Below are 15211 nucleotides of genomic sequence, written 5' to 3' on the forward strand. Positions count from 1 at the left end.
GAGAGTGGTGTTAAGATGAAGGGGAGAGGCATGCAGAGCCCTGAGCAGACGAGCAACCAGGGCTTAATGGATCACAGTTAGGACTTTGGGCTTCAGCCACAGAGCAGGAGTGGGCTACTGAGACTTTTTAAAGCAATAGTGTGACAATCAGATTTGTACTTTTTTTTTTTAAAGATGCTTTGACAACCTTGTGGGGAAAGAATTGAAGGGAAGCAAAAGGTGTTGCAGAGAGACCAATTAAAAGGTTGTCACAGTAGTTCATGCCAGAGATGATGGTGGCATGGGCTAGTATGATGGTGGTTGAAATGGAGGGAAGTGATAAGAGGTAAAATCAACAGGACTTGCCGATGGGCTGGATGTCGTAATTGAGGGAAGAAAGCTTTCTGGCCTGGGTAACTGGATGAATGTACACTTCTCTAAGACAGAGAACACTGGAAAAGGACCACGTTCATAGATATTGAGTTCAATTTGTGTGCACTAAATTTGGGGTGACTATGAGACCCCTAAGTGGAGAAGTAGAGTGTGCAGCTGGCTGTGTGGATATGGTACTGCATGAGAGGTTTTGGCTGCAGAAACACATGTAGGAATTGTCAGCGTATAGAACCCTCAGCAGAGCCCCAGATGGGGATAAGGTTGCCTGGGGAGAGGGGAGTGGGGAGGGTAGAGGGGAACTGGGGGAGGATTGTGCTTTGCTTAGAGGCCTCCCGAGTGGACATGGGAGATTCCTTCTCACGGAGCTAAGTGACAGCTAAGGCTCAGAGGAATGCCCTTGATGTGAAAAAGAGAGTGCCCAAGTTCAGAGTAGAAATGCAGTGTATTTTTCTGGGTCAACTGTGTCATGGGTCAGCTTAAGAACCTGCTCACCATGTAACACAATGATTACCTGAGGAAAGCATTTAAGTTCCAAAAGGTCTGTTCCCAGGGAAACTGGAAACAAAATTCTTGAGTATGCTTAGGACCACTTTAGTCTACAGAAGGGCTAATATAGTGTTTTTCAAACCTTTCTAAATATTCTGGCAACAGAACTTTCATTAAAGTAGGATCATTTAAGTCTAGTAAATGAAATACACCCTAAGTGGCTAAAAGTATGACTGTTCTGCCTGCAGCCCCTGCCTTCAACTCCCAATGCCCTGCCTCAGGCCTGTCTGTGCCCCCTTGGAAGGCCCAGTGCCCTGTGGGATGGACAGCTTCTGAGTGCGTTATTTCTGAGTAAACCAGTTCTAAAACCTAAGCTAAATAGATTACCTGAAAGCAATCAATTCATGCCCTAACTCGTCTAGGACGTCAGTGTAACTTTTTATATAGCATAAAGGTTTCACCATCTTTCTGGCATATGAATACGTCTGAAATTCAAGAGCAATTAAAATACTTCTGGGTTATCAAAGCCCTTTATGTGACACTACTGAGTCATCTTTATGCGTGTGACTTGTAAGAGATGCGCAACCCTGGGAAGAAGTAGACTGCTGTGTCCTGTTTCCAGGTATGTGTGTGTTTGCCATTTTGTTGACTTTAAAAGCAAACATTTCTGATCCCAACCCTGAACTGCCAAGGACTGGTGCTATGTAAAAGGTTCTCTGGATCTGTCTCTTCCCTACCATCCCAGGGAGCTCTTAGGAAGGGAAAGGGCATAGAGATTATACCAGCCTGCCTTGTGGTTAGGAACCACCCCTTGGTTGGCATATAGAACACTCTTATTAAAAAAACAATGCAGGGGAACGTGGAGTCTACTTCCAGGCGAGGGTTTCTCGACCCTATTAACATTTTGAGCCAAATAATTTTGTTGTTGGGCATTTTAGAATATTTAACAACATACCTGGCCTCTACTCATTAGATGCCAGTAGTACCCCAAAGTGATGGGAAAAAAAACAACAGAAAAAAACTCTTACATTGAGGAGAAACACCAAACTCTTCCACATAGTTGCAAGACCTTGTGCAGTTTGCCTCCTAGCCACCACTGTAGTCTTGAATTGCATGCCTGATGCCAACCACACTGGCTCCTCATGTTCACCACGCCCCCTCCAGCCACGGGGGTGTGTGGTCTTCTCAGAGTCTGAAGCATTCCCCACACACCCCAACTCACCCCCTGTGGCCTTCTTTAACCATGCCAGCTAATTTAGCATCCCTAGTTCCTTGTGACTTTCCTCTATAACGTCTACCAGAAATTGGGGGGAAAAAACTGTTACTATAGGATTAATGTTGGTCTTCCCCACTATGCTGTGAATATCATTGAGAGCTTGGTCCCTACACCTTAAATCCCCCATTGTCAACTACTTTTTCCCATCTCAGTGCCCCATGATCAAGGAGACCCTCCCTGAATGTCCAGTTCCCCGACCCTTACCCCCAGTCCAGGGTAACTTACTTCCTTGTGCCTCTCATGAACCTGCATTTCAGTCCTTCAATGCACTTGACTCGGTGTATAATTGTATATTCAGAAGGGTGGTGTTAGATTAAAATGTGGTTAATGTATGTTTCACCAGTTATACTATGACACTCCTTAAGGGCAGAAACAGCATCTTTTTTATTTATTGATATCCAAAGTGCCCTCTATAATGGATGCTCAATAAACATTGAATGAAAGTGGGTGTCAGCCAGTACTGGCCAGACTCAAACTGAATCCAGTGCTTCCCACTAGCTTGACTTTTTCCTTCTTTGTGGCACTCTCTTTAAAACAAACCAAAATAAACCCAACTCTAAAAACTTTTAAAAATGAGCACGGATACAGAAAACCACACAGAAAAAATATGCAGCTTAATGAATTTTTTCAGAGAAATAACCTTATGACCACTTCCAAGTCAAGCAGTAGAACTTTGCTGTCCACTAAGAAGCCCTGTCCATGTGCCCCATCCCAATTACAGCATCTTCTCTCTCTCATTAAGTAACCGCTAGCCTGACTCCTGTAATAATCACTTCCTTGTGAGTTTTTTTTAGTTTTATTATCGAAATATGCATCTTGACACAAGTTTAGTGTTGCCCACTTAACATATTTGATGTCTTTTAGTCTACTTAATCCATGGATTCTCCTTCTATCCCCTTCTATGCCTTACTGATTATCTATGAAGAAACTGAGCTGTTCCACCTATAGAATTTCGCAGTCTGGATTTTGTTGATGGTACACTCAGGATGCAGTTCAGCACATTCCTCTATGCTCTGCATTTCCTCAAAATTGCCAGTTGGATCCAGAGACTTGAGATTCAGGTTCTGATTCAGGTTCAGTCCTTTTGGCAAGACCATAGGAAGCATGCAATGCCCGACTGTCTCTTCATGACGTTAACAGTCATTAGTATATAATGCATATATCTATTAATCTGTTGGGGGCTATACATGGTATTAGTCTAATTTTATTACCTTTTCATTTAAAAGTTAGAATACTTTTATACATGATGCTACCTCTTATCTATTATTGGTTGCTGTTCACATAGTTTACAAAGTAAAATCAGGACAAATGCTTCTTTCTCCTTATTTGCCAGTTTTCATTTATAATAAATTGTTTCTCTGTCATTCTCCAAAGTTGGCAGATTCTTTTTTTAAAAATAATATCATTATGAATGTATGGATTAAATAATTGATGTGTTTCAGTCTCTTGCAATCATTATCATAATTGTAGTATTGCTTTTTAGGCAACCCTGGTGCCCAGGCTATACATTTGTCCTGGGGAGTGGGGAGGGAGAGAAACAGCATGAGCACCATGAGACCGAGACTGTCCCTGGCAGCCGGTATCCTGGCAACACTGTTCACACCTGCTCTCTGGGTGGATCTTGGGAAAGCCCCACTTGGTGGAGCCCATTCCTGCTGCCCTTTTCCAGCTGGTTCTCTGTCACTCTCCTTTTCTTCCCAGGTTTGGCCGGAAGAATGTGCTGTTCGTGACCATGGGCATGCAGACAGGCTTCAGCTTCCTGCAGATCTTCTCAAAAAACTTTGAGATGTTTGTCATGCTGTTTGTCCTTGTAGGCATGGGCCAGATCTCCAACTATGTGGCAGCATTTGTCCTGGGTATGGCCATCAGGTTGGAGTTGAGTACTTGATCCTGTATTTCACCATCATCCCATCACCCCCACCTTTCTGGAGACAGCTGTGATGTCCCACAAGGGGGACAGGGTTTTTAACAAAACCAGCCAGAGCTTCCTGGTGAACCGTACTTACAGGCAGGGAAACTGAGCCAGACATGTGACCAGCCTGGGGTCCCCAGTAGCACAATGGCCTGACTTCTGATTTCCAGTTCTTTTCTGGCCTCTGGGCTATGGCTCCATGGTCTTAGTACTTGATGGCCAATTTACTAGGACTCACCAGAGATCCTCCATTTACAAAAAGGGCCTGCCACTGCACAGGGCTGAGCCAGCCCAGGAAAGAGGGCGGCATGGTTGGTGGAGGAGGGGCCGTGACTGGCAAGCTCACCAAGGTAGAGAAGCCCTTGTCTGCAGAGCACTATGGCTGGTGATATCTATGGACAAGAATAAATTGATAGGAATGGGCTTTCGTCACCTTCAGGGTTTTAATTCAGAGTGCACACTGCAGGGCTTTGTCTCAAATGTGCCAGCCTGTTGTCACTGAGAAGCTGCAGGCCAGCCTGTGTTTGGAGGAACCTGACTCTAGCTGATAAGGCCTTTGAGTTCCTTGGGTTGTATTGTTGAAAGGATTGTTTTTTCTTTTCATATTTAATATTCTCTTTCCTTGAGGCTTAAGCCAGCATGTGCTGGCTTAGTAATGACTTCACTTTTAATAAATTCTTCCTCATGTGAGGATTAAAGGGGGCCTACCATGGCATCTTTAGCATGTGGCTTCAGAACATGGTGAAATTTTCAAGAGAGAACTGTTGCTAGGGGGCCTGAGAGGCCACAGGGATGCAGCCCCAGGAGATGGTCAGATAGGAGGGGTTCAGAACGCTATCCGCTCCCTAGCACCAGGAACTTAGAGACAGTTCTGGCTGTTTTCTTATCTGCGTATTCACACAGATACTATAAAAAAATTAATAAAGAAGTAATCCAAATTAAACTGCTAACTCGACCTCCCTTGTTTTGAACAGGAACAGAAATTCTTGGCAAGTCAGTTCGTATAATATTCTCTACGTTAGGAGTATGCATATTTTATGCATTTGGCTACATGGTGCTCCCACTGTTTGCTTACTTCATCCGAGACTGGCGAATACTGCTGGTGGCACTGACGATGCCAGGGGTGCTGTGCGTGGCACTCTGGTGGTGAGTGTGACCCTGTGCCCCGTGTGCCCACTGGCAGGATGATTTCTGTCTGGCCTTCACTAGAGGGCAGCAACAACCCATGAATCCCTATTTTGTCTCCTAGAGACAGGAAGCATAGATGATTTATAAATTATTTCAGAATGTTTTCTCCACACTCAAAGAGCCAAAGCAAAACAGAATCCCATGATGGCAACAGACTTGCTCTCAGCCCTGTACTGGGTTGCCCCAAGTGCAGGGAGAAGTAGCAGTAGCTATGAGAAGATGGGGTCCAGCATGACCTGGAGGAAGTTTCCAAGCCTCAGGGCAGGACAGTGTAGGCCCTAGTTCTGGCTGTGTGCTGCTGAAGCCTCATGCCACAGGCACTGGAACCAAAAGCAAGAGTCCTCAGGGTAGCCACGTGGAGGAAGCCAGGCTCCTTCTGCACCACCAAGGTAGAGGAGTTGAACAGGCAGAGAAGAGGCCATTCCCGACCAAGAGGGGAACACAGCAGAGGAGCTAAGGTGGGAATCACCCCTTGCAGGTGGAGAAGGTGAGATCACCAGCCCACGTGGAGCAGAGAGCATTTCAGGGCATAGTGGGAGAGTAAGCCACACATCACGGGGCCCAGTCATGACCAAGGGTGGGGGGCGGCTACCTGGTCCCAGCAGGATGGAAAATAATATCCATAGAGCACCTTGATAAGCATGCTAATTTTTTTTTCTTTTTTCTTTTCTTTTCTTTCCTTTTTTTCGAGACAAAGTCTCTGTCTGTCGCCCAGGCTGGAGTGCAGTGGCGTGATTTCCACTTACTGCAACCTCTGCCTCCCCAGTTCAAGCGATTCTCATGTCTCAGCCTCCCGAGTAGCTGGGACTACAGGTGCCTGCCACCACACCTGGATCATTTTTTTGTATTTTTTTGTAGAGACAGGTTTCACCATGTTGGCCAGGCTGGTCTCAAACTCCTAGCCTCAAATGATCCACCTGCCTCTAAAGTGCTTGGATTATAGGAGTGAACCACTGCACCTGGCCAAACATGCTATTTTAGGTAGAGTATCTGACAAGTGTGTTGGATAAATCAGGGGTAGGGTGAGGAGAGAAGAGAAGCTAAGAGGCTAGGGCAGAAGCTTCTGTTGGTGTCAGGGACAGGGAGGAAAGTGTAGCAGGGCCTGGGCTGGCCTAGACATGCACAGAAGCCCGGCTTCCGGAGCCCATCTTGCACCCATCTCCTCAGCCCAGCAGGTGGCACCAGTGCTCTTCAGAAATGGAGGTGGCCAGCCAGCATTGGGTTGCTGTCAGAGGGTGCAAGGCTCTCACATTTTTGTGCAGTGTGGTGTACACAAAAGCTCATCCACCCCAGGTTATTGCTGTGTGTGGATCAGCTCTTTGCTTCTGGCTTGTGAACACCAAACATTCCACAAGCTCTGGTTCTGCAACCCCATTCCCTCCTATGGCTGTGCTCTGCCTGGTCTGTGGGTCTACTGTTGGCAGGGAGGCCTCACTGAGATCACCCTTTGTACTGCCAGGTTCATCCCTGAGTCCCCCCGATGGCTCATCTCTCAGGGACGATTTGAAGAGGCAGAGGTGATCATCCGCAAGGCTGCCAAAGCCAATGGAATTGTTGTGCCTTCCACCATCTTTGACCCAAGTGAGGTAAGCACCACGTGGGTGCAGGTGAGAGGGACAGACTGACTGTGATTTGAGGGCAGCAGCACCCAGCCCTGAAGTCCTCCCTGCTCACAGCAACCCAGCCCTCTCTCTGCCCAAGCCCCAGCTGCCCGCCCCCCAAACCACTCCATCCCCCGCACCCCCAAGCGGGCCCTGTTAACATTCAGAAGTTGAGGAATAGGTTACAGCTGCCTCACTCTTTTCACCACGGGTTTTAGATTTTCACTCTTTACTTCCTTCCTTTCTAGGCAATCATATATTTTAACCATTACTTCTAATAATAAACACTCTTTTTGAGTAATAGGCCTTTCATAAAGTCAGCATTTGGGGAAATCATTGTTTCTTATACCTAAGGTGGCTTGTCATCTTACAAAGATAACCCCGAATGTAAAATGTAAAGCACAGATAGATTTGGAGTTAGAAGTATTTCATCTCTTGAGTATTAGCAATTATTCATTAAAAATAATTTTTTAAAAAAGTGTTTAGTCTCTTTCTGCCCTCCAATGGTTAATTATTGCATATCATCTTGGAGTCAGGTCCTTTTTGATGTCCACCTCTTCCCCCTACCCCACCCTCCCTGCAACCCTGTTCTCACACACCATGAGTCATTTCTTGGCTCTGCCTGGTTCCTGGTTCTTGCTTTTCCTTCCCGTTCCCTCTACTAACATCTCTGTAGCAGGCAGTTTTCCTCGGTCTCGTGACTATGAGGAGAGGTTAGAAGCTGTAAATGCTGCCTGGTGTGGTTCTGGAATGTGTCTGTGGTCTGACTGGAAGAAGAGGGGTTGGCTGTGGGAACAGCCACAAGCAGCCATGCTGAAGTGTGAGAGGCAGGCATGGTTGGCCTTGGGAAAGAGGGAACAGTTATTGTAGACAGCGGAAGCCAATGGCCACTGCCAGCCCTGCAGACTTCCCAGTGAGTGGTGGCCCAGCAGCCACTGTCAGCATGCACCAGAAAGGGGTCCTGTGCGCAAAGGTCAGGGAGGAGTGTGGCAGAGGGCTTTTAAGTTAGGTGGCTTTGGGGGTTTTTAAGTGAGGGGTCAATCTGGGTGAATGCATAAGCCCCACTGGCATCTTTGAGGAAATGAGGCTATTTCAGGGGATCCTTTCAGTCCAAAGTTGACCTTTGGTTGAACTTCTCACTGGAAAAACAAGCTCCAAACCTGGGTTTGCTTAAGAAAGCAACATCAGTGTGTTTAGACGTGTGGTTTATTAATGGCCTTGGCTGTGCTGAATTTCGTAGGAAGTCACTCTGGGTGAAGCTCAGGTCAATTTTCCTGTTTTTCTATTTGAATTCTTTTTCCCTGGAAGCAGACCAGTAACTACATGGTATAAGGACTCGAAACATTAACTTTTTAAAAATATCAGACCAATAAACCACACAGCCAGGTTCTCTCTCTGACCCAGAGGGCAGGGAGCCAGGCTTGGGGAGGAATACTTAGAGGCCTCCTTGGAATGTGGCCACTGACAGGAAGATGTGGGGGTGCAGTGAGGAAGCGGTCAGCCTGGGCCTCTGTATTCCTGTACCCTTGAGGGACCGGTCACCTACTTTTCCTCATTTTCATTCACTCTGATTTGTTACTGACAAGGCCTAGGGAAGTTTTCACAGCCTTAAACACAGTCAGTATCCTTACTGTTCTTAGAAACATAACACTCCCCGACTCTGAGATGCAGACAGCTAAGACGCCAGGGATTCAAGTATGTTATTATGTGCTCTGAGTCGCTGACCACCTCATCTTCCCATACCCTTATCATGTTGTTCCTGCAGTTACAAGACCTAAGTTCCAAGAAGCAGCAGTCCCACAACATTCTGGATCTGCTTCGAACCTGGAATATCCGGATGGTCACCATCATGTCCATAATGCTGTGGTATGTAAAAGAGACCTGCCTGAGGCTTCCAAAGCTTCTTGAAGTGGCCATTGGGCCTGTTGTTTACAGACACGCTTCAGACCAAAATTGAAGGCCTGTGTCATCAGAGAGTTAAAAGGATATGTCTTATGTTAGATTGAAGAAATGGGCATGTCACAATTCTTCATGGGATGGAACCTCAGAGAAGGAGAATGAAAACAATTGTGGAGGCTGTTTTGGGAAATATGGACTCTTGTGGGGAATCTCTCCAGATCTTAAATGAATCCTTGCCCAATTTGGGTCATTTAGTTTCTGTCTCCTACCCAGTCACAGACAGTGGCTGAGGGGGTCAGGTAGGGCTTTTAAGAAGGATCTGAGTGAAGACACCATGTCCTGTAGGCTGCAGAGGCTGCCAATTACTTTCTGGAAATGTGGAAGTGGGACGTGCTCCTCCTGGGATGTCCGTAAACGGTCCTGGAGTCAGGGCTATAACCTAGATGTCCTCACCAGGTTCCCACTCGAGGCATTTCACAAAGTGTGTCAGAAAGGGATTTGTGAATTACCAGGGAGAGGAAACATGTCCAAGTGCACCTGGCTAGCTTTTGCTCAGCGGCCGAACCCTGGGATTCTAGGCGACTTCTGGAGCCTGGTGGGTGAGCGTTGAGAAGATGGGGGAGGAGGGCGGACTTCATCTCAGAGTCCTTATTACTAGTCCCATCCAGCTTTGAGGCAGTCAGCCACTGTGCCTACTGAGGGGGTGCTATGAGTCATCTGCTTCCAAGGAATGGCCCAGGATCCCTCCAGGCATTTCACCATTCCCTGAGTTGGCCTCAAGACAGGAGCAGCATGTAGCCTGCACCACAGACATGCCAACCTGTGATGAGTCACCTACTTTTGTGTTCACCCAGGCTGTCCTCCCTGCTCTGGATTTCCTGGGGACTCATGCCCATACTCTTTTTATTGTACCAGCTGTGTGTTCCACCTGCAGATGAGTCAAAGCAGTCTAATCCATAAAGTGTGGGTCATAAACAGAGAGAATGCCTACTGGGGATGCCCAGGTCAGGGGACTGCGGGGCATACAGATGAGAGGCAGTGTGGCCCCTCCGTTGGGAGCCACCTCTCTGCTCCACAAGTACCATGGGGCTGGTGTTAGCTGCCTCTGACCAGCCTCTTCCTGACTGGTCACCACAGGTAGTGTGTGGGGGTCTCTCTCCAAGTGTTTGACCTAATATTGTTCCTTTTGTTATCTTATCCCCACAATCCTATCACATCTCACTTGATGTCTGCCTCCTGACTCATTCTCTAGCTCCTTCTGCAGTTGCTGGATTTGAGGAGGTTCAGCTTAGGATTTTTAAAGCTGAAAGGCAGGTTGGAATTTTTCTTTTCAATGAAGTAAATCTATCTGAATTATACAAGCTTTTTTGCTGGGACACTGTCTATATGGAAGGCTCTGAGAGTGCACTGGTGCAGGGTTTACTAGTCTCTGCTTAAAGATGGTTTGGAATTTACTGAAATAATTGCATTATAAAAGTTGTACAGGTTGGGAGAGATGTAGATACTGCTTTTCCAGCTTTCTTCTGCACTCTGTTTCAGGATGACCATATCAGTGGGCTATTTCGGGCTTTCCCTTGATACTCCTAACTTGCATGGGGACATCTATGTGAACTGCTTCCTTTCAGCGGTGGTTGAAGTCCCAGCATACGTGTTGGCCTGGCTGCTGCTGCAATATTTGCCCCGGCGCTATTCCATGGCCACTGCCCTCTTCCTGGGTGGCAGTGTCCTTCTCTTCGTACAACTGGTACCCCCAGGTAGGGACCATGTGCATCTATGGTTTGGGGTCTTCTCTGAGTGTCTTATTTCTACCAGGCTGTCTCAATTAATAAAGAGAATAAAATCAAGCCCATCACAGCTCCCTTGCATGTGTACATTCTTGGCCTAAAAATCAATAGAAAGTGTCTTCTGAGACTGGAACACTTATGGCCTGGGCTTTGAGGGAGTGGGAAAAAGCAGCCACTGGGGCTGTTGGTTAATTTTACTCTTTACCCAGGTTAATGTGCTCATACTGTTTTCCACTCCAGAAGAAGGGGGAAGAAAGAGCTATCCCGTTACTTTTTTTCCTGGCCCCGTCTTCTTTATTTATTCAACAAATAGCTCTGGCATGCCTACCACGGGCTGGGCACTGTGCTCGGTGATAACGATACACAAGAAAGCAAGCCAGGCCGAACCCCAGGCCCTCATGGAACATACATCCTAGTTGAGAAGACAACGAACAATTAAATAAAATGCTTAATACAGTTCAGACTGTGTTACCTTCTAGGAATACAAATGAAGAACAATGCCGAGTTCGTTTACATAGTCACAGATAGTGTCCCTGAACAGGGGGCAGTTCATCTGAAATGTATATAAAGTGACAGAAAGCCCTGAAAAAGTCTAGGAGAACATTTTAGGAAGAAGAAATGGCAAAGACAGTGACCCTGAGCAGGGGATGAGCCTGGCATGTTTGAGGAAGAGGGAGAAGGGGAGGGGCTAGACCACTGAGAGGGCCTCATAGGCCCTTAGCAGGAGTTTATTTCTGAAACTATCTTGGTATCCCATAGATGGGTGGGAGGTAGCCATTTATAATAATTTGTAGAGTCTTCAGTCTACCTGTAGATTTGGGAGCCTCTGATGGTCACTTTTGGGCCCATCAGGCTGGGAACACTGCACAGTAACAGCTCCCCATGGGATGTGGCAGGAGGAGCCCAGAACCAACATAGAGGCTCACAGCTGAGCTCAGAGTGACCTTTAGGTCACATATAGCTCTCCCATCAGCACAGCACAGAGAGATTAGAAGATCAACTTGAGATTCTGATGGCCTATGGGTTTTTTGAGGTCTGAATGGGGGGAAAGCATGAAATGAGTTAGAACTGAATTCTCCATTCATCTAAACATCATGAGTTAATTCCTTAGTGCCTGCAGTGTGAGGTCCTGGGGTGACAGCTAATCCCTGACAGACATGTCTTTAATGACTTCTGGACTGGGAAGCAGGTCAATTGGACTATTGAGGAGCTTACTCTGGTGGTCTCCAGGCTGAGGAAAGCGCATGTCCTTATAGCTGCAGTCCCCAGCCTCCTTTCAGCAATCAACTTGGAGGGAAGTCTTGGCTATAGCCCCTTCCGCCACAATAGAAAGTGATAGAAACTGACTCCCCAAAAAATTCAGGGAGAAAATATGTTTGTTTTGCTCTCAATAGCTGTGTGCCATGGGTTGGTATCTACTCGTACCCTCTATCCTTTGCTCCTCCAGACTTGTATTATTTGGCTACAGTCCTGGTGATGGTGGGCAAGTTTGGAGTCACGGCTGCCTTTTCCATGGTCTACGTGTACACAGCTGAGCTGTATCCCACGGTGGTGAGAAACATGGGTGTGGGAGTCAGCTCCACAGCATCCCGCCTGGGCAGCATCCTGTCTCCCTACTTCGTTTACCTTGGTAAGTCCCATAGGCCGAGGGCACACTAGAGCAGCGGGATGGAAGTACTAACCAGCTTGAATGTGAGCTGGAGGTCACATATTAACAGAAAAACAAGCTCATACAGCACATGGACTCCATCCAGTACTGGATCTTTGGCCGGGGAGGGTTCTTGTCCCAGTGCACTGGCCCTCACTTTGAAATGAATAACAACCTATAGACTACCTAGAAATTGATGAGAAAATTAGAGGGTTTGTTTCTGTTTTAGCCATTCCAGGCCTTCCATCAGAGACTACAATTCCTTTATCCTAAGAACCTACAGAGTGGTTTAGGGAGCCAGTGTACTTAGCTGGAGAAATTTCTTGGAATCAGAGTTTAAAAGGAACATGAGGGGAAAGATGTCCATACAAGAGGTCTGATGAACTGAAAATTATAACCTGGAGCACTATAGAGTGATTTTATCTTGTGTGAAGATCCAGCCCATGCCATTTTATGTAGCAGGTCTCCAGTTTTCTCTTCTCAGAATTATGTCTTCATAGCACCTGTAGTTTCCCTGCACATCCCTAGCCAGTACCTCTTTAGGGAGGGTGACACCCACCTGAGAGTACCCAGAGTGCTTTGTGAACATGGTATGTAGATCTCAAAGCAAGCAAAGCAGCCTGCCTAACCTGAAGGCAGATCACATGGGCTGGGATACATCTGCAGAGGTGGAAGAGTTATTTCCGTCCCTGGACAAGTATCTCGGGTTCCTTGGAAACCCAACCTTGGAAAATAAGAATAATTAGCATGGCCCAGAAATAGAAATAATCAGCATGGCCCAGTCTTCTCCTGCAACCATCCATTTTTACTCCTCCCCTGCATGGTGGAACACTGCTGGGCTCTGGGCATGCCTGTGCCAGCTCTGGGTTCGGAAACCTGTCTAGGTGCCAGATTCTAATGTGACTGCTCAGACTGTGGGAGATGTGAGACCAAGAAGGAAGGTGATCCCCTTCCAGAGTCCTGGGAGCATAAAGGGGTAGAGAGAGACCAAGTCTAACTGCAGCCCTGGGCCTGAGGCTCTGTCTGCTTTACCATAGGTGCCTACGACCGCTTCCTGCCCTACATTCTCATGGGAAGTCTGACCATCCTGACAGCCATCCTCACCTTGTTTCTCCCAGAGAGCTTCGGTACCCCACTCCCGGACACCATTGACCAGATGCTGAGAGTCAAAGGGTAAGAAGACCTCCTCCCTCAGTGTTGATGCACTGGGTCTGGGTCTGGCCAGGTCTCAGGCGCCCCTCACAATAGAGCCACTCGCAAACTCCCTCTCACAGACACCATGGACTAGTTTAGCCATTAAAGGGTTGTAAATCGCAAGGTGCTTACTTATAGCCCATCCTGTCTGGTCTCTTCCTGTGCAGACATGTCACTATGTATATCTCTATGGCAGTAGCCGCGCTGGATAGTGCAGAGGCTAGAAGAAACCTTTCAGAATCTGCTGCAGGATTCTCTTCCCAGGGAAGATATCCTCAGTTCTTGTTTGTTTGGAGACTAGGAGGCATCTTTTTAAAATGTGTTACTGACATATTTTTGCTTGTTTTTATAGAATGAAACACAGAAAAACTCCAAGTCACACAAGGATGTTAAAAGATGGTCAAGAAAGGCCCACAATCCTTAAAAGCACAGCCTTCTAACATAGCTTCCAGCAAGGGAGAAACCGAAAAGGAAAGACTGTCTTGCCAGAAATGGCCAGCTTGTGCAGACTCCGAGTCCTTCAGTGACAAAGGCCTTTGCTGTTTATCCTCTTGATCTGTGTCTGACTTGCTCATGGATGGGCACTCACACTCAGAGGCTACATATGGTCCTAGAGCACCACCTTCCTCTAGGGACACTGTGGCTACCTATAGACAACTTCATCTAAGTCCTATTACAATGGTGGACTCAGCATCTCCGAAGAAGTTAATTTTTCACTAGAACCAGTGAGATCTGGAGGAATGTGAGAAGCATACGCTAAATTTACATTTTAATTTTAGACTACTTGAAAAGGCCCCTAAATAAGGCTAGAGGTCTAAGTCCCCTGCCCCTTTTCCCACTCCCCTCTAATGGTGAACTTTAGAGGAAAAGGAAGTAATTGCACAAGGAGTTTGATTCTTACCTTTTCTCAGTTACAGAGGACATTAACTGGATCATTGCTTCCCCAGGGCAAGAGAGCGCAGGGCTAGGGAAAGCGAAAGGTAATGAAGATGGAGCAGAATGAGCAGATGCAGATCACCGGCAAGTGCATTGATGTGTGAGCTCTTAGACCACTCAGCATGATGACTGAGTAGCCTTGTTTACATCTGATCAAAGCACTGGGCTTGTGCAGGTTCATAATAAATGCATCATTGAATCTACTATTCTTGTTTTCCACTGCTGTGGAAACCTCCTTGCTACTATAGCGTCTTATGTATGGTTTAAAGGAAGTTTATCAGGTGAGAGAGATGAGCAACCTTGTCTTTTCTCTCAAAGCTGTAACGTGGGTTTTATTGTTTATTTGTTTGTTGTTGTATCCTTTTCTCCTTAAGTTATTTGCCCTTCAGAATACACTTGGGAAAGGCTGGTTCCTTAGCCTGCTGGTTTGTGTCTTTTTTTTTTTAAAACACAGAATCACACTGGCAATTGTCTGTAGCTGCCACTGGTGCGCGGCCTTACCAGCCCTAGCCTCTAGCACTTCTCTAAGTGCCAAAAACAGTGTCATTGTGTGTGTTCCTTTTTTGATACTTAATCATGGGAGGATATTACAAAAAAGAAATTTAAATTGTGTTCACGGTCTTTCAGAGTAGCTCACTTTAGTCCTGTAACTTTATTGGGAGATATTTTGTGTTCAGTGTAATTGTCTTCTCTTTGCTGATTATGTTACCATGGTACTCCTAAAGCATATGCTTCACCTGGTTAAAAAAGAACAAACATGTTTTTGTGAAAGCTACTGAAGTGCCTTAGGAAATGAGAAAGTTTTAATAAGTAAAATGATTTTTTAAATAACAGCAACTGCCTAGAATCTTTATTTCTAGAATTTAGTGAGCCTGTGCCACACTGTCACCTGCCTTTTCTCTGTATCAGCTTGGG

At 46.4% G+C, this 15211-nt stretch overlaps 1 protein-coding gene across 15 annotated transcripts in view; it reads left to right on the forward strand.

Annotated features, from left to right (window-relative positions):
- Window positions 1-15129, forward strand: part of SLC22A5 (solute carrier family 22 member 5) — a 25528-nt gene extending 10399 nt beyond the window's left edge. For 2 of the 15 annotated variants that reach the window (XM_073994202.1, XM_073994203.1), the window contains 8 exons: window positions 3836-4009; window positions 5021-5192; window positions 6694-6820; window positions 8601-8701; window positions 10274-10488; window positions 11966-12148; window positions 13204-13339; window positions 13713-15129. In XM_073994202.1, the coding sequence (XP_073850303.1) occupies window positions 3970-4009; window positions 5021-5192; window positions 6694-6820; window positions 8601-8701; window positions 10274-10488; window positions 11966-12148; window positions 13204-13339; window positions 13713-13800 (1062 nt within the window). In that variant the 5' untranslated portion in view covers window positions 3836-3969 and the 3' untranslated portion in view covers window positions 13801-15129. Of the gene's footprint in view, window positions 1-1305; window positions 1481-3821; window positions 4010-5020; window positions 5193-6693; window positions 6821-8600; window positions 8702-10273; window positions 10489-11965; window positions 12149-13203; window positions 13340-13712 lie in introns of those variants that run through there. The other 13 variants (XM_005557722.4, XM_073994201.1, XM_073994200.1 and 10 more) reach the window with 12 other exon arrangements.
- The last annotated feature ends 82 nt before the right edge of the window (window positions 15130-15211 follow it).

The sequence above is a fragment of the Macaca fascicularis genome, chromosome 6, assembly GCF_037993035.2.
Source record: "Macaca fascicularis isolate 582-1 chromosome 6, T2T-MFA8v1.1".
Taxonomy (NCBI): domain Eukaryota; kingdom Metazoa; phylum Chordata; class Mammalia; order Primates; family Cercopithecidae; genus Macaca; species Macaca fascicularis.